Here is an 18384-nt window from a genome sequence, read left to right on the forward strand (position 1 = left end):
TGAGGCAACAGGCCTTTGGCTCCCCAGAGCCGGGACTGGGGGGGGGCGGGCCCCCCGATTTCTAGCAGTTTGGGAGCAGTTTGGTTGCCGTTGGTCAAGCGACACCCCACGTGGAGCTGGATTTATAGACAAATCCAAGCACGGCAAGGTAGCTGCTAGGGTTTTTTCACTATTGCACTCTTTAGTCTCTGTAATTCCCTGTTTGCTTCACACCCTATTTTTGCTAAGGGGAAAAAAAAACCCCAAACATTTATAACAATTCTGTCTATCCCCTAGCAGGAGAAAACAAAGATCGGAGTGAGCCTAGCAGGGGTCACCGATTAACCATCCAGCAGCAGCCTGGCTAACCTGCTTGCTCAACAGTCCTTCAGTCCTAGCAAACGCAAGCTTGTGCTCCTTCACTGGCCGGCTCCCATCAGCCAGCCCCGCACCACAGCATATGAAAACGTAATAGTTCTTGGCCTTCATAGTGGTTTTCTTTTTTTCATCTTTCTGGCGTACCTTTCCAAAGCCTTTGCCAGCTTTCTCCATAAATACGAGAGGATAGGGATGTCTACTGAAAATATGTGTATCTACACGCACATATGTGGTAGACAAGAGAATATCCTGGCCCTGGGAGATGGGGCTTTCTGAGAAAGCAGGCAGGACCCTAAGCATCCAGGAGAAATCTGGAGGGGGTGACCCCTACACGATTGATGCTCGTGTGGTCCCAGCACCAGCCATGCCTAGAGGAGGGTTCTCGGGGCAGCTTTGAAGCCACAATTCATCCGGCTCCCTGTGAGAGCCTCAGAGCCCAAAAACCACTGGGGACCCTCACACAGCGAGGCCCCGGGTATGTGCACAGCCCAGAAACCAGCCGCCCCCCCAGCCAGCCGAGGAGCCAAAGCAAAGCTTTAACTGGCTCTCTGACTTCAACAGCATGGGCTTAGCTGGGCTCCAGGAGGCAAAGCTTGTGCACGGGCAGGGATTGCCTTGCATCACTGCAAGAGAGGAAGGCACAAATACAGTAGACCTTCCACAGAGTCTGGTCTCTACCAGTACCCTGTGGCCTTTCCGAGCCCTTCATGAGCTGCCCACAGGCTCAGGACAACCTGTGGCCTGATGTACACCAGACCAACTGGGCTGGTGGCCACCTCCCCAGAGTGTCCTCAGCACCCTCCCTCTCCAACTAACCCACCACAGGTTTCATTTACCTTCAGGACAGCCTGGCTGCGTGGCACTGGATGCCAGGAAAAGGCAAGGCGAGAGGCGCCCAGGTGGCTTCTTCAGGGATCTTTGCCTTCCCTGAGGCTGTGAGGAACAGCTGGGTCTGGCTGCAGGGAAGATCACAACTCTAGGATCTGAGATACTCTTAAAATCAAAGTCCCCACCATGTTGGCATCCATCCTGGCTGTTCTGCAAGAGTCACCAGGAGCAGCAGCCTGGCCACGCAGTCCTCCAGGGCAGGGAGTCCCACAGCCGCGTTTGCTCCTCCAGGCAAAAGCAGGGAAATCTGAACCACGAAGGGGGGGGTGGATCACCCCACCCAGCTCCTGCTGACCTAAAGATCCCACTGTTCTCAGCCAGTCCACGCTGCAGCTTGTTCCCCTACGTAGCCAGGGTGCGGGGAAAGCCTCTCTGCCAGCCCTGCAGCCTGCCGGGTGGCACAGTTGCTGGAGAGGGTCCCCAGCTCTGCGGGGTGCCCGGGGATACTCACCTCCAGCAGATGACGAGGAGACACGGGCGAGCCAAGGGGCTGGCTTGACACGCGCCGGAGGGGTGCAGCACGAAGCACAAAGGCTCTCCCATCCTGGCCGCTCTGCCCTGGAACGCAGCATGGGAACCGCTGCCCAGTGCAAATCTGTTCCTCATTATCCATCCCGTCTGCTGACTGATCCCAGCTCCGTCACCAGCCACTCACCGCATAGCCCTGGCCAGCTCGCATCCCATCAGCCAAGCAACTTCTGCACAACTTCACCAGCCAGTGCAGTGGGGCGGACTGGGACCAGGGCTGCCATCTACCCCTCCAGAGGTAATTCTGGAGTGAAAATGAATCGTTCCCTCCACCAACAGGCAGAGGAGGCTTCCAGTGAAAGCAGGGAGCAGGGATGGCTGCTTCACATGTGAAGAGTGGGAAGGCAAACACTGGAGAATTCAGGAGAGGTGTTCAGTCTGACTGTATCCAGGTGAGATGGATGCCTGGACAGACAGGAGCAGGAAGGAGCAAAGAACGGACTGATGTGTCTCCAAAATATGTGTACCCAGATACGATCAGACTGAACTCCTGAATTCTCCTGCATTTGCCTTCCCGCTGTTCTCCATGAAAACGTGAGCGTGGCAAAAGCCTCTGCCAAGCTTTGTGCTTGCTGGGGCCAAGTGGGAGGTAAGAAGCTGGGCCCCCTCACTAGCTACCCACCGTTCGTGCCTGTAGAGGCCATTGTGAAAACGTCACGTGAGGGTGTCAGAAGTGCTCCAGAAAGAGAGCAGAATGAAAAATCACACAAGGTTGCCTGTGAGTCAACAGCACCCTTGCTGCAGTGGAGAATGTGAAGCTGGCAGATTCAAGGAAATTATTATTCCTCTTGACTTGGTACCTGTGAGACACAACTGGCTACCAGCTCCAACCTGGAGCTTCCCAGAACAAAATATAGACATAGATAGATAGATAGATAAGAGAGAAGCAGCTTTAGGAAGACAAGGCAAAGAGGGGAGCTATCTACAAGGGGAAACGGAGAAACCAGAGCCCAACTCTTCTCAGAGACACACTTGGAAGAACAAGAGGCAAGTGGGACAAGCTGCATGAGGGAAAATGTTTGCTGGGCATAAGGAGAAAATCATTCTGCACAAGAGTGGTGCAGCTGTGGTGTGGGTCCGGGACAGGGAGGTGGTGACCCCTCCATCCTTGGGGACTTTCCAAACCCAATGGGACAGGGCTCTGAGCTACCTGCTCTAGCTTTGCCACCAGCCCTGCATATAGCCAGTGTTGGACCACAGACCTCCTGAGCCCCTTCCAGCCTAAAATTTACCTGATGGTCCAACATGCATAGTGCAATGGTGAGGTGGTGATTTTAAGACAACTGCACAATGCTGCTGCTTAGGTGACTTGGGAGATGGCCAACACCAATCCATCACCCAGAGCTTGGCTTTTCCATCCAGCTGATGTTCCTGTTACCAGAGCTGCCTTACAACCCCTGCTGACTTCACAAGTTCTGGTACCATGGAGAAACTGGAGGACCTGAGCATTGGAGAAAGTAAATCCCCATGGAAAAAATGTGCAGGTTTAATGGCAGGCTCTAAGGAGAAGCCTGCGTGCAAAATGACAGGTCTGTGATAGCCAGGCAGCTTTGGGATGGGGTTGCTTATAGTAACAGTCAGAGGGTTGTATGTTCTGGGTTACAGTCTGACAAGCAGTTCCTTTGGTTATGCCTTAGTCTGTCCTGGAGACGCAGAGGTTTGGGCACATGTGTTCATGGTTTGGCCTGGTTCTTGTGTTTTTCCACTGAAGCACTTTAGTATTTTTAGGCTGAAAGACACAGCTTTGTGCTGTGCTGGAAGGGTCAGAGCAGTCCTGTGCAGGCAGGATGCTGCTGGCTATCTCTGCCTGTAAAGTGAAATACAGAGATTAGAATATGAGAATAAATACCAATAAAACCCTGTAGGGAAGGGTGTAGTAGGAGCCACCATCCCTGGTAACAACATCGCTAGAGTTGAGGGTGGGAGGAGGGGGCTCCAAGCTCACCAGTTGCTGGCTGGTGGCATGGAGAGCCTGCACACATGTTAGCTGCTAGGCTCAGATAACCAAGTGAGACAGCAGCAACCAGCCTCAGCATTTCCCAAAGCCGAGACATCTGCTTTTCCTCCTCTGAGGACCTGAATGCTGCAGACCCACCAATTCCAGGAAGACAACCTGGCCCACACAACCTGGTGCACCGCCAAGGTGATCGTGTCTGCAGGAAACGCTGGCACTGCGGTCCAGCACGCAGAGCACAGCTCGGCCAGCATTGCTGGCCAGTGGGATGTGAGGCAGATGGGAAACATCAGGAGGAGCAAGAGCTTCCGCAGGGACCAGTGCAAAGCTCTCAGGGCTAGGAGCTATACAGGGACACTGCCAAAAAGGACCTAGAGGTGACAGTAGATGCCAGGTTGAATACAAGCCAAACATCTATCTTGTGAATCAAGTAAACCCCATTTACTCTCCTTTAGGAGAAGCAGAGCCAGCAGATCGAGGGAAGAGCAAAGCCAGCACACACCAATGCAGGGAGGTTCCTGTGACCCAGAATACCCTGAAACAGATGCCTTTGAACCATATTTCTGGCAAAGAGAGAGGAAGCATTGACATGGGAAGATCTGGGCTCGCAGCATTCGGCTGCTGTGCAGGCAGCCATGACACCGGGCAGCAAGGGCCCGGCTGCCTGGTGGCCTCTTGCTGGCTGCTCACCGCAGCATGGCCTAATGACAGCTGCAGGCAAGCTTCTCTTTGGAAAGAATTTCATATTTTCTGCAAACATTATTGAAAATAGGAAATCCAGTTAGGCACATCGAGTCTGAGAAGGGGGCTGTGGCCTTGAGTGGAGAAGAGCAGAGATGCACAGGGACATGGTGCCTGTGAGGGAGAACTGAACCAGGAGTTGCAGGAACCAGGATGTGCAGAAGTTCCCAGAGAGCAAAGACCACACCACGACGTCTGCTCCAACTCTGATTTATTGAACATTACAAAATACTCTGCATATATTTTCACATTAAAACAATATTCTTGCAAATAACATATTAAGTCTTGAGTCATTTGTGGTGCCCATGGCTACAGAAAACACTGACCCAGCTAGAGATTTAGTATGGCCCAGTATCAGAAATCAAAACCAGAATAAGGCATACCAGAAATGCAAAACTATATAAAAACCTTTTAAAAACCTCATGCTCATCTGGTGGAACAGGTACAGAGCAGAACAGCCTTTGCTGAGCCTTGCTAACAGTACCGGGGGGTACCATCAGCTCGCTTGCCCCACATTGGGCTCACTCACCCAGTGCATCTAAGTGTCCCCTTGACACCCGCTGTCTCAGCATGCCCACATACTGGAATAGATAATTAATTACCTGCTTTGGGGCATTAAGAGCCCAAGGCCCCATTCTTCCCCAAGAGAAGCATCCCCAACCCTCCCACATTGCCAGTGCCCAGCTGCCATGCCAAGCTTTTGCATGCAGAGCAGTTCTTGGGCAGCAATTCTCGGCCCTTGGGGTCACACCAGGAATAATTCACTGTGTGGGCCATTGCCACCGGGTCCCACCACCCTCTCAGGAAGGACCAGGGATAGCTGGGTGGCAGGTGGTGGGGACAGACCTTTGAAGATGCACTTGGCTCTCGCCCATGACCCCTGTTCCTCATGTACATTCATACCTGCTGCTTGCTCCGCTCTGTGCACCATGACCAGCCCTCCCAGCTGATGGGCCCCAGGCAACTGGAGGGACTGAGACGTGGGCAGGATGAACGCCAAGGATGCTGTGCAGGGCAGCTGCCTCCTAGCAAAGCCAGACAGCTGAAAACCACAGCTATTGGGGATACATCCAGACAACAGGCGTGAGGCTGGCACAGCAGGTTGGTTGCTAGAGGAGTCCCTGTGCATACAGGTTCACTAGTCCGGCTCCTGGTGGAGCCAAACCCCAGGAGCGCTGCTCCCAGTCCTGAGAAGGTCACGGCCTTGCCTCTGTGGTACCTCCATAACCCAGGGAATGCAGAGCTGCCGTGGCAAGGAGCCTACCTCTGGCCTCCTGGCTTTGCTCCATGCATGCTGTGAGGAACCAACACTGTAACCACCTTGAAGTCAATGGCTCGGTCGCTGTGTGTGGATGGGCTCTTGTGCACCAGCCGTCACTCCCAGCCCTCTCCGCAGAGGTCTCCTACTCACAGCCAGGCTGGAGATCAGCTCATGCTCCTACACCCGCAAGCAGCCACGGCCCGTTAACCAGCACCTCCACACCTCAGGGCAGCACAGCCATGACGGGATGGAGTCTGGCTGGGATCCCAGCCCTGGGAGGAACATCTCTGGCCTCCCAGCTCCAGAAATGTGTAGGGACCAGAGAGGAAGAATGAGGTTTGGGGTCAGTGCCTCCCTGGGTGGACAGGGATTGTTGGTACCTGCTGTTGCAGCATGAAGCCCAGTTATTGACCAGTTTTGCATCATTAGGTGTATGGGCAAAGCCCACCCTGGAGTCCAGCTCTGGGAGGAGTACTGGGCTCTCCTGCCACTCCTGGAGTTTACGGAGACACACACAAGCTTTATAATGCAAGACAGCAGAGCGGTCAGTGGGTTGCAGCCCGTCCGCAGCCCCCAGCCCCTTTCCCATCCACAGTCTGCCTCAGAGGTGGCTTGCTCTGTTGAACATCAGCCATCTGGGCTCCGTGGCAGGCAGCATCCTGCCCTGCTCCTCTGTGGCCATCAAAGGCTGCAGCTCCTGCTGCTCAGCGCCATCCGGGCTGCTGTCACTCTGCGACCGGCCGCTCTTAGAGACATGGCTGGGGAACTGGAAGCAGGAGCCCTGCTCCGGCATCACCTGGCTTGCAGACTGGGGTTGTTCCTCCAGCACAGGGCAGGCGAATCTCCTGTGCTGAGGTCCGCTCTCGACGCCTGGGGGGGAAGCGATGCTCTCCAGGGAGGAGATGCTTTGGTTCCACGCCTTCTGCATATCCACTGGGACAATTTTGGTGGTCTCCGAGGAGACATAAACAGCCAGATCAGCCTGGTCTCCTTTCCACGGCAGCTCCTTCTCTGCCAAGGTGGGCGATGGCGGGATGATGCAGGGGCTGGGGCAGACATCCAGGCTGCCTGGGGATGCAGAAGGAGGGACAGTGAGAGGGATCTTGCACAGCTCTTGCTCTCTCTCTGGGCCCTGCAAACATTGCAGAACCAGCTGGCCCAGGGATGCAGGAGCTACAGGGAGGCTTTGCCATGCCTCCAGAGCCACAGAGAACAGCGATTCTCCCATTCATGCTCTGCTGACTTTGGTTTTGCCCAGGCCAAGGCGACTTTGCTCCCCAGGTGGAGGAAGGACAAGCTACCCAATGGCAGATGCACTGGCGTGGGAGCATCGGTGCCTACCAGGAGTTGTCTTTCCCTGTAGGACCTCATCAGTGGCTCGAGCGATGAACACAATCCCTTCGTCGTCCTCTCTCTCCGTCTCCGAGCTATCGCTCTCCTCCTCCTCTGAGCTGACCATTACAAGGACAGGAGCTGCAGACAGATGGAGGGAGTTGGTTTGGAGGTTGGAGCACCCTGTGGGGAAGGACTGCACCCATGGGAGAAGGACTTGGTGCTAGCACAACCCTGGGTGCTGTCATGCCACCAAGCTGGCAGCAGGCAGGCACAGCGGGCTGCTCTCATCCCACCCCACCATGTCCCCTTGCCAGGACCTGCAAACCTCACCTGCCACTGGCCTTACCTGCCTCCTGCCAGGGGACATTTCTGTGCGTCTTCCCATTGGGTGCCTCTCTGGTCAGAGAGATGTTCTTCTGCAAAGGAAGAGGGACTGGCTGGGACCTGCCCCGCGCAAACCCCTAATCCCAACCCAGGTGGCCCTGCAAACCAGGGTAACCCTGGGGACGCAGATTCCCACCCCAGCTAGATGGCAGCTGTCAGTCAGTGGTTCCTAGTCCTCAGGCATTGTGTCTTCATGGCCCTACAACAAACAGCTCAGCTGCAATGGCTTCAAAAGCCTCCAGATGAGAGAAGACACCTAAGGCTCAATTTAACGTGCACTGCCACACTTCTGAGCCTGGATCTGCACCGATGTTCAGGCTACTTTATGCTGAGTGCTCTTGGAAAACAAACGTGGGGCTCCTCCAGGGCTTGGGACTGCTTTGCCTAGGGAAGAGCCACTCCACGGCAGTGCTGGAGTTGCGGGGACACGTGGACATGCGACATCCGTGAGCTCACACACAGCACACGCAGGACTGAGATGAGCTGTTTTCCCTGCTGGCTCTGGAGCTGCCGATGCCCTGCAGTACCTCACCTACACCCCAAAGGACTTCACTCTCTGCATCCTGGGGGAGGCCAAATCTCAGAGCTAGGAAATGATCAGGAGGTTGGGGAGTGCTTGCCTTTTTCCTGCCCTTTTCCTTCAGCCTGGCCTTGTTCTTGGAGGAGCAGACATTGTGCTTTGTGGACTTGAAGGTCTCCAGCCGCCTCTTCATGTTCTGCCGGAAGATTTCTTTATCTTGGCGCTCTTGTTTATCTGGAGAGATGAAGTGACGGCTGTAGCTGGCCTTGTACTGGCCGAGGGAGAGGCAAAGAGACACAGGGTGAGCAGCTGGCCCCACAGAGCATCCTCCATCCCTGCTCCTCTCGCGGGTGCTGCTACCCTCAGGGTCAGCCGCGCACCACGGCCAGGGAGTGCTCACCCGCCGGCGGGGCTTGTAGAGGCTCCCTCGCAGCACATGGTGCATGGCAGCATCCTCCTTGTCCCGGCGGCTCCGCACTGTGTCAATCACCTGCAGGTCCAGGCATGCACCACTCCCGCTCTCCCTCCTGGCGGGGAGATGGAGATGGAGGGAGGTGGAGATGGAGATGGCAGAGCTGGGCTCCATGCCTGTATCCTGCCAGCCCCCTGCCAGCCCTGGCACAACCCAGCCCCAGGGAAGAGGGCAGCTGCGGGGGGTCTAGCAAGGTCTGCCCAGGGGATGCTCATACTCACAGGAGGTTTGTGACCGACGACTCCGACATGGACGTGCGGCTGGGCATGGAGGGCAGTGCCAGCTTGGCAGCTGAGAGCACGTGGCCACCCTGGGAGGTGGGAGGGCAAGGCTGGCATCAGGGCAGCAAGGACCCAGCTGGGCTTGGGGGTCCCCACTGCCTGGCCAGAGGGTACACGTGTGGCCATATATGGTGGGGACTGCCACCCCAGGCCAGCTGGCTCCCATCAGGGCCATCCCGCTGCCCAGCTCTCACCACATGCCCCTACCTGGTCGACAAAGCTGATAGCATCACGGATGTTCAGCTTGTAGTAAACATCCCAGATCTCGTCCCGCAGCCTGTAGGCAGATTTCCGCATCAGGAGCTGGCTCAGGTACTTCTTGTCGAACTGTTCCCACCTGCCACAAGATGAAGACAGGGGCGGTTTAGCTCCCAGGGTACCACGGCCAGGGACCCCCTGCCCACGCAAGGTTGAGAGTGTCCAAAGCGTGGCGAAAGCAGGCTGGGCATGCAGGACCTGGCTGTGCCCAGGGACATGCTGCCAGCGAGAGCAGGAGGGGAGGGGACATGCTGACCCTTCGTCCCTGCCCAAGGGGAAGCCAGAGACCAGTGCGTCTGTGGGAGGCGATGGGAACGGGACTGGGGCTAGTGTGGCTGCCCTGCTGGAGTGCTTCCCCTCCAGGAAACAGGCTTTTCGCATCCTTTTCCTGTCACAGTGCTGCAGATAAACACTGCCTAGGCTTTAACAGGGCTGTTCCCTCCTCAGCGCTCAGCGCAGCTCCATCTGTGGGGAGGCATAGGGCCATCACCACCACCATGGACACCCCATGGCCCTCCAGCCACTCCGGCATGGGCAAGCAATGCCAGCTCTCACAGCATTCCCAGCTACACCCACCCAATCTCTCTCTGGGATGCTTTGGGACCTCAGTCTGCTGCACAACAGCAGCCAGATGGTCCCTTTCCAGATGGACTGATGGACATACAGCCTTCCTGGTCCTGCTGCCATGCCTACAGCAGAGGTGTCCTCCAGTGGGGACCCTGCAATGTCCCCATGGCTGGCATGCACCCCCATCCACCTGATGGCTGGCAGAGGATCCTGGCTAAGACACTCACTTGTCCCGCCAGTAATGGTAGCCATGGTGCCCCACGATGTCCTCCACCGCTGCCAGGATGTGGTCAAAGGCCTTGAGTGAGGACAAGAGGGTGAGAGTGGTGGCAAGGCTGCAGGTGCCCCTGGGGGTGCTGAGACCATGCATTGCCCTCACCCAGCCCCAGCGGTGCAGGGAGCCAGGCAGTCTCCAGCACCAGCACCTACGTGCTCATGCAGCTCCTCGTTCAGCGTGGGCTTGTGGTGGTCACTGCGCTTCACCTTCAGCCATGTCACCAGGGGTTTGATAGTGAGGCCCTGGAACAGCAGGAGAAGGCAAGGGAAAGACTGGGAGGGCGAGAGGGTGCGTGGCTGGGGCACGGGGAGCAGAAGCAGCACGAAGTGACCGGGAACAGCAGCTGTGCCAGCCATGTGTGCCCCTACCAACCCAACCCCCTGCCTCCAGGACCTGGGTGATGGTCCTGTGTCCCAACAGGCAGTGACCATGTCATACCCCCCAAGTTCCCCCCCTCCAGGCTTGCATCCATCTGCTGTGCGGCTACCCTTCCTGGGGCACAGGTACCGCAGAGCCAGGGGCCATCAGCAGCTTTGTAAAGAGAACAGCCTGGCCAGGCACACGCCGTTGCTGCTCTTGGAGCCAGTCCCAGAACAAGAGGCCAACAGGGAAACAACATGGGCCATGGCCCCACCATCGTGACAGATGCCGCGGCGGTTTTGGTGACGGATGGGGTGCCAGGAGGCACTGAGGACCAAAAGTCACTTGAAAAGAGGTACTTGCCCCAAGCACATGTCCCCATGCACTCGCCTGGCCCCCAAGGCCAGCTCTGGGGCAAGAAGGCAGCACTGGAGGAGGGCATGGTGCCCATCCTCACCTGCACAATGACAGTGAAGAACACCACCACGATGGTTGTTGCCACAAAGTAGTCCTTGGCTTTCACCTTTGTCCTGTCCAGCAGGATGACCAGGGCAAAGGCCACGGCCCCCCGGAGGCCACCATATGACATGACCACCTGGTCAATCCTGTCCAGGGGGATGAGGCGGAAGTGGTTGAGCACACAGGTCTGGAGGACAACGCCTAGGGAAGAAGTAGAAGGAGAGCGTGGGATGCTCGCAGCACCTGGCCTGCTCCTGGAGACAACGCAAAACCCCAGCCAGGAGCTGCCCCAGCCTTTCTTGGGGGATACCACTTTTTGGCATGAAAAGGGCTGGGTGCTACTGGCCAGAAGCACAGTGGGGCAGACTGACCCACAGCTCTGAAGAGCAGGATAAAGAGCAGGGTGCCCAGCACCAGTGCTGTGTCCCATGCCCACTTGGAGGTGTCCACAGCCGAGATGCCCAGAAACATGAAGATGATGGTCTCTGAGCTGCTGGCCAGGGTCTTCATGGTGTACTTGACCGTGGTGCGGGATTTCTGGGAGATGTTGGCTTCCACGTACTTCTTGCAGCAGATCCCACAGAAGGTGACTCTGCGGAGGGGCAGAACGAGCTGGCATGACCCTATAGCGGGATGAGGAGTGGGTCTGCTCGCCTCCTCTTGCTGCTCAGCACTGCACCCCTGATTTCCCAGACCCCACCGGGGGACACCCTAGTACTCACGCCAGGATGGAGGAAAGCGAGACCATCTCAGCAGCAAGGTATGCAACATAGGCCAAGAGGAAGACGAAGAGTGGCTCAATGATGCGCACACGCTTGGTGAACCGCGTGATCAGGGCCAGGAGAAAGGCAAAGAGCAGCCCCACGGCCGTGCCCCCAAGGCTCACCAGGAAGAAGGAGGCTGGTGGGGGGAGAAGACTCATTTGCACCATAAGCAAGCAAGCCCAGCTCTTGTGCCCCGCAGCCATACCATGCTGAGCTGGCCAAGCCCCATGCTCCCATGGGGGTCCCCACCAAAGCACCCCATGATGATGGCTGGCATGTGACCACTGGGATGGAGGTGACAGAGCTGTGGTGCTCAGTGCCCACCCCACTGCATGACAGCACCCGTGCTTGCCCCCCACGCTTCCATACAGGAGGAAGAGGTGGAGGGGCTGGTGGGGCACATACTCACCTACCCCCTTCACGTAGTCAGTGGCATGGATGTGTGCTGGGCCCAGCTCCACAAAAGAGTTGAAGACCTTGTACAGCACCTGCAGGCAAGGCAAATCCCTTGGGGAAGGCAGAGAATTGCCCTGCCTTGAGAGGGGCAGCACCTGCAGGCAGGATGGACCCTGCAGAAGAGGCATCGCCTGCCCCAAATCTGCCAGGTGACACAGCTCATCTCGGCAGGCAAAGTCCCCCAGGGCCAGGAGAGAGGAAAGACCAAGAGAGCATAGCATGGGTCTGCCTCCGACCTGGGGATGTCACCTGCATCCTCTGCCCATCCTGGGGGACTCCAGTGCCCTGGCCCACGTCGGGCTCCACATTAGGGTCCCCCAAGCTCCAACTCACCACGGTGACAGCATCATTCAGGAGAGACTCGCCAAACACGATGATGAAGAGGGTCTCATTTACATGGACCTCTTCAAAGACGGCCAGCACTGCCACGGGGTCCACAGCTGAGATGAGGCTGCCGAAGAGCAGGAAATCCATCAGCCCAGCTTCAACGCCTGGATCTGCTAGGACAGAAGGACCAAGCTCAGGCACACTGTCTGCCCCAGAGCCTCTCTCACCAGGCTGAAACAAGCCTGTCCCTCATCTAGTCCCGGTGACTTGGCTACAGCATCCCAACTTGGAGTGCAATGGGCTGAGCCTGGGAGTGCTCCCAGATCTCCGGGGTCCCCCAGGCAAAGCAGGGCTCAGCACACCCTTGCTGCAACATGAGGGGAGCAGGGCTTGGATGTCCCCCTTGGCACCCAGGTGCATCACGGCCCCTCTGGCAGGTATGGACCGAAGGAGGCTTAGCAGCCCCACCTCAGGTCCAGGCATCAAGTGGTTCCTCGGGGCTCAGGAGAGCTAAAAACACAGCTCAGACCAGCCAGGGCCAGTGGCTCCAGCCAAGGACGGGGAACATGGCAGCAAGCCAGCAAACCTAGCCAAGGTCAGTGACAAAAATAGCAAAGATGTGAGTCAGCCCAGTGCCGAGCAGGGCCCATTTGTCCTGAATGCTTGACGGTCCTGCCAGAGCACTGTTCCCAGGATGCCAGGAGCCCACTACTGCTATAATTCCTGGGAATCCATGGCAGGGCCGGGCAGTGGGCTCTGAACTTGGGGATGCTTTGCACCTCCAACCCATCTTCTGGGGATGTGGTCCAAGCTGGGCAGCCCTCTGCACCCACCCATGAGCCCGGCTCGGTGCAGCCCCCAGAGCGCAGCGCCGGTGGTGAAGGAGTTCCAGAGCGTGCCCACCACCGCGTAGGTGAGGATGGCACCAATGTTGTCAAAGAACAGCCGGCTGGGCATGAAGTAGCCCGAGTCTAGGACGATGGGGGGCAGAAGGAAGAGGAAGAACATGTTGGGCTCCAGCTGGTACTCGGCTTTCTTTGCCACAGCCAACACGATGCCTCCCAGGCCCAGCCCCAGCAGGATGAGGAGGCAGCTCTCTGGGACGATGGACGTCACCTTCCTTGACAGGTGGAAAACTAGAAGGAAAGGAAGAATGAGAGCATCAGCCAAACAGGCACATGGACAGAGCATCCCAGATCCACAAACTCCACAGAAGGGTTGGTTATGCACAATGGACCCTGGGGAGGACAAGGGAGCATCTAAGGCTGCTTCATGGCCATGTGTGTGCAGAAGACCTTCCAGCTACTCCCAGATCAGGATTTCAAGTCCCTGACTCTTTGCGATCTCCATCTCCTCCTCAGCCACTGTTTAATAAGCTAAGCGGCTAGCTATTTTGCTTTTCTTGGCCTCTGGTATATGCACTTAAAGGATAAAAGCAGCCAGCAAGCACATTCACAGCATCACAAGCAATGCTGGCTGCTGTTTGAGACAAGGCATCCTGGTTCACTGGGACACGTTACCCCACTCAGAGACGAGGACACTCAGCCCTGGTGATGGGGTGACCTTGTTTGCAGCCATCTGAGCAAGCAGACAGAGCAGCATGCAAACCACTGCAGCACAAGCCAGTCAGACGGTCTCTGTGCCAGAGCACAACCTTCCTTAGCACCAGCTAACCTACCTGCATGCAAAAAACAGGCACACGGGAGCTGCAGATTTAGAGATGCTTTGAATAATCAGTGTATTCCATGAGAGGTTTGGACCAAATCTTAAACTGCCGTGGAACAGGATTTATTTTTTAAAGCAAGCAGAGTGTGCCCTGGTATTCATCCATCAGCAATGTGGCAGTGAGCCTGCAGCTTAGGCACAAGCCAGCAGGACGTCACGCCAGCCAGCACAGGGGAATTGCTCCTCCAGGCAGCCTTGTCCCCAAGGCCAGAGTGTCCTGTGTAATCCCAAATCATTCCAGCTTCCAGGTGGGCAACGCCCCATCCCTGCGGATTTCTCCTCCCTAGCGCAGGGTGCTGTATTTTTGCTACCCCCAAAGGGCAGTGCTTGGGGAAATGCTGTCGAGGGTCACAGCGGTTTTGCCCTCGCATCATTGAGTTCTGCCATCGCTTGTGACATCCAGCCCAGCTCTGCATGACATGACCATCAGATGAAGAAACCTTCTCCTGGGGAGTGGGCTCCTCCAGGCACTTCCAGAGCCACCTCTGTCCTTGAGCACCCAGCAGGTACAAGGGACATGAGGGTAGCCTCTGAGCCATCACTTGGCTGCAAGCCCACCCCTGCGGCCAACCCAAAACCCAGTCCCTAAAACCCTTTAGCTGGATTAAAGGTGCCCATTGCTTGTGCCAAGTCATCCCACCAGAAGGAAAGCTGTGCTGTGGTCACAAATCAACCCTAGGTCACTTGGCTTCTTCCCTCCTTAGGAACCCCTGTGGACAGACCATAAGGTCTGCCTAGCCCAGGGTCCTGTCTTCAGTGGCGTGACCTGGAGAGAAGCCCAGGAACAGGCAGTGCTTCATCAGTAGGTTTCCATGTCTCTCTGCCCTTGTCATTCTCCTCTGAACCTGTCCCAGTCCTGCTCTATCCTTTCTGGGATGTGTACCAGTGTCCCTGAGATGCGGACACCCCGAGAACTGAGGTTGTAGCCTCCTGATGTTCTCCCTTTCTCCTTTCCTAACACCTCTTAGTTAATTTGCTTTCCTTCACTGCAGCTGAGCACTGAATTAGAGCAAATAATTCAATGTCAAAGATCCAATCCCTAACCAGACAACATCTTTGAGCCCACCACTGAACATGCAGGCTAAGGGGGTCACTTTTCCTCTTACTGAGACCCTCACAGCAACCTGCGCTGCTCCTTGGCACAGTAAGCCCTGTCCGTGTCATCCTGGCAAACCCCGGCACTGCTCCCCTGGCATAACATGCCGGGAACACTGCCACAGCCAGCAAGGGCAGAGCGGTGAGCACCGGGCTGGTGTGATCTGCAGCTCCATCACCAACCACCTCAAGGGAAAAGAGCTGCAGAGCACCCAGGGCCAAGCCTCTGCCATAGCTCTGCAGCCAAGTGCCCCAGCCACAGAGCCCAGGGCATCCACCCTCACCTCCAGCCACCTCCACTCGCTGCCAGCGGCTGCAATTCAGCCACCGAAGCAGTGGCAATATGGCCACTACAGCCCTCCAAGCAAACCCACAGCCCGGAGGAGGGCTGACTGAGCTCCGGCCCAGCCAAATTCCTGCTAAATGACCGCACAAGCCGCAGCAGAGCCCTGTTCACCCCACGCGAGCTCGGCGAAGGCAGTGCCGGTGGGCGAACAGCGCTCGCTCAGCGCCTGCAGCAGGCTGCGAAACCGCTTCCCACCCACGGGAACAAAGCTCTGAAGTTTTCAAGAAGGGAACGAGGCGTCCAGCCCCTTTCTGCATGCTCGGGAGCACTGCCAAGATCCCCGCTCCGTCAACCCATCTGCACTCCCCATACTGCAGATAGATGCCCTGGCTGGCTGGAGAGACCCAGGAGAGCCCACAGAGACGCCATGGGGACATGGCTCCTGGCTGTCATCCGTCATTCATTCCCCTGAGCCAAAAACTTGGGCAAAGAAGGGAGCAGCATCGATGGGAAAGACCCTGCTTGTCCAAAAATCTCCTGGCTGAGCGGAGATGCTGCTACCCTCCTGAGCAAATGGCAGCACACGAGCTCCTCTGTGCCGCAGGGAGTAGCCAGTGGGGACGGGTGGAACAAGCTCTAATTTTACACATGCTAGTCAAGGATTTCAGCATTAAAGGTTCCCACAGCAACAGTAACTTAGCCACATGTGAATTAACTTCAGAGCCATAATCCACACTCAGGCATCCATAATATAGGATTTGCCATTGGGAGGACTCAGGGCCAAAACCTGCTCCACTCCTCCAGTGCTTGGGAAACGGTGAAACACCTAAACCAAGACACAGGCAGCTGGGGACAGAGGTGACGGTGCAAGGACAGAAGGTTGTGACCCATGGGGATGTTGCTGGGTGGAAAAACATCCATCTGCTGGCAAACCCCTGCCCATGGGGCAATGCTCATCACTTCCCTCTTCCCCACATCCCATTCAAGCAGATCTGTGCTCTGCCCAAGTACGGAAAAGGCAGCAAAGCCCGGATGATGCCTTGCTGTGCAGGAAGGCAACACCCAAGCCAGTTTTTTCCCCGCCCCGGGTGTTTGCTGGCTCGGGGCACCCCGGCATCGTGACCGCCTCCGAGAACAGAGCCTGCAGTGTCATTTCCCCATCGCCCAGGCATGGGGCCGCTTCCTCCCCTGCAGTCACAGGGCTGTGAGCTGGCAGCCCAGCACCGCAACTGCAATGGCTCCTCTGCGCCAGCCTGCGCCCAGCGTCCACAGCCACCGCAGCCGACGCTGTCCCCTCCACTCCCCAACATCCTCCGCCCCCAGCTCCATCTCCTCTGTGGGCTCCTGTGCATGCATGAAGTCGCATGCCACCTCGGGGGACACCCCTGCCAGGGTGCTGCCCACAGCCCTGCCTCCAGGTCTGGGTGTTGCTCCTGGCTCCAGGCTCTGAAAATCCATCGGACGCATCGGATGCGCTGAACCAGGCAGCCCAGAGCTACCGACCATCAGGGTTGCGTCTCCCAGATGGAGAGGGAGAGTGGCCATCAGCTCACCTCAGGCCTGGAAGAACGTGGCAGGGCTGTGGGCTTGGGAATGACCCCAGCTCAGGCCCCCCTGCACCCACTGGCACTGCTGAGGCAAAGGCAAGGGTGGTTGAGGGGAGCATGTCAAGGGAAACCCAGACAGGGAGCAGCTCCACAGAGACATTTAAGAGAATAAAATAAGAGCCAGGGAAAGGAATCATCTCTCTGATCTTCTGCAGGTAGGAGGGACGTGCTAGGCAGCTGGAGGTGGCACAGCTGCAGACAGAGGGTTGTATTTTTAAGCTCACGACGCCCTTTAATTCATTCCTCGCGATGCTTTAGGTATCCCTTGCGAGAAGGCAAGGAAGGAGAGGAGCGCAAGGTCCATGGCAGTGGTTTTGATGATGCTTGGGACAGGCAGAGGCCAGCTGGTGGTCACAGCTGTAGCTCTCCCCTGAGTACTGAGAGCTGCTGCTAGTCCCTGGCTGCTCAAAGACTCTGAACCTGTGTTTCTTGAGCCAGTTCCAAACTAAGAGGGTGCCTGCACCCCTGCTGTGAGGGCTGTGCCCACAGTGGGGGCCTCCAAGGAGGAACCCTGCCTCAAGGTCACGGTCTCGTCCCCTGGGCCCAGCACAGCAGGCAGGGAGACTATGAGGGACCAGCCTTCTAGGGACCCTGCTCAGCACCCACACGCGGGTGTCCCGTCCCCAGCACCCAGGGTGCTGGTGGGGGGCAGAGCCCTGCGGCAGATCACACACATCCTCCTCGCACCTTCCCACGCAGCCTCCCGCAGCGGAGCCTCCCCCCGGCTGTGCGGTCCTGTGCTGGGGAGCACGAGAGCCCGAGGCCATGCGGATCCAGAGCGACCCACCGGAGGGGTCCACAGGCACAGACCCACGCCCAGGCTGTCAGGGCCACATCTTGCCAACGCCGGTACCACCGAGCCCTTCCCAGAGCTGGGGGGGATCGAACAGCTTCGGGCCCTGCCGACGGCATGTGCTGCGCCAGCCTTTGGTGCATGGGACGTCCTTTCGGGCACCTCTTCTCCTCCAGAACCCTCCCTCCTCTGCGCCCACCCATCCATCCCTCACAAGGAAAACGGGCCCCAAGCCTCCGCGTTGTCCCTCGGGCTGTACCTTCACCTCGTCACCACTCACTATCCCACGGAAGGGGATGGAGGATGTGGCGCGTGGTCGTGCCAGGCCACCGCAGCCCAGCTGAGGATGGTGACCAGCCGGCCTCTGGCCATTTGTCCCCATGACCCGTGTCCTGCTGTGCGGTGGCACCCCTCGCCCCAGCTACCCCCTGCGCCCACCGAGGATGTCACATCCCACCCTGCGTGCCCCGGGGGTGGGCGCAGCTGCTCCCGGAGCCCCGGGCGACCGGGGAGGGGGGGTACGACACACGACACGACACGGGGGACACTCACCGATCTTGGCCAGGCTGGCCACCAGGATCCAGGCGGCCACCAGGCAGGGCGCCTGCACCTCCCGCCACTGCCACCGCAGCAGCTCGGCTCCCGCCGGGGCGGCGGGGCCGGGGGAGGCCGCCGGGGGCTGCATGGCC

The 18384-nt window shown here is 57.6% G+C and overlaps 2 protein-coding genes across 2 annotated transcripts in view; both read right to left on the reverse strand.

Annotated features, from left to right (window-relative positions):
* Positions 1-468, reverse strand: part of PLEKHG4 (pleckstrin homology domain containing, family G (with RhoGef domain) member 4) — a 98451-nt gene extending 97983 nt beyond the window's left edge. The window contains exon 1 of the mRNA XM_010585197.1: positions 349-468. Coding sequence (XP_010583499.1) covers positions 349-468 — 120 coding nt within the window. The remainder of the gene's footprint in view (positions 1-348) is intronic.
* A 5862-nt stretch (positions 469-6330) lies between these two features.
* On the reverse strand, positions 6331-18380 carry SLC9A5 (solute carrier family 9, subfamily A (NHE5, cation proton antiporter 5), member 5). Its single transcript, XM_010585198.1, has 16 exons — positions 18248-18380; positions 13023-13325; positions 12196-12359; positions 11816-11894; positions 11365-11542; positions 11014-11234; positions 10641-10843; positions 9976-10065; positions 9774-9844; positions 8929-9058; positions 8662-8750; positions 8369-8495; positions 8069-8239; positions 7411-7480; positions 7071-7202; positions 6331-6797 (listed from the first exon to the last, which is right to left on the reverse strand). The coding sequence occupies exons 1-16, from the start codon at positions 18378-18380 to the stop codon at positions 6331-6333; spliced, it is 2628 nt and encodes an 875-aa protein (XP_010583500.1).
* Between the last annotated feature and the right edge of the window lie 4 nt (positions 18381-18384).

This window comes from Haliaeetus leucocephalus, unplaced genomic scaffold, assembly GCF_000737465.1.
Source record: "Haliaeetus leucocephalus isolate CR32 unplaced genomic scaffold, Haliaeetus_leucocephalus-4.0 Scaffold92, whole genome shotgun sequence".
In the NCBI taxonomy this organism is placed as follows: domain Eukaryota; kingdom Metazoa; phylum Chordata; class Aves; order Accipitriformes; family Accipitridae; genus Haliaeetus; species Haliaeetus leucocephalus.

Excerpts from the sequence above, each read along its gene's own strand:
- SLC9A5 (XM_010585198.1), bottom strand. The coding sequence starts at position 18,380 with ATGCAGCCCCCGGCGGCCTCCCCCGGCCCCGCCGCCCCGGCGGGAGCC. Across the intron at positions 11,895-12,195 it reads TGAATGATGCTGTCACCGTG|GTGCTGTACAAGGTCTTCAA; the intron begins GTGAGTTGGAGC and ends CCTTGCCTGCAG. Across the intron at positions 11,543-11,815 it reads TGACTACGTGAAGGGGGTAG|CCTCCTTCTTCCTGGTGAGC; the intron begins GTGAGTATGTGC and ends TCCCCCCACCAG.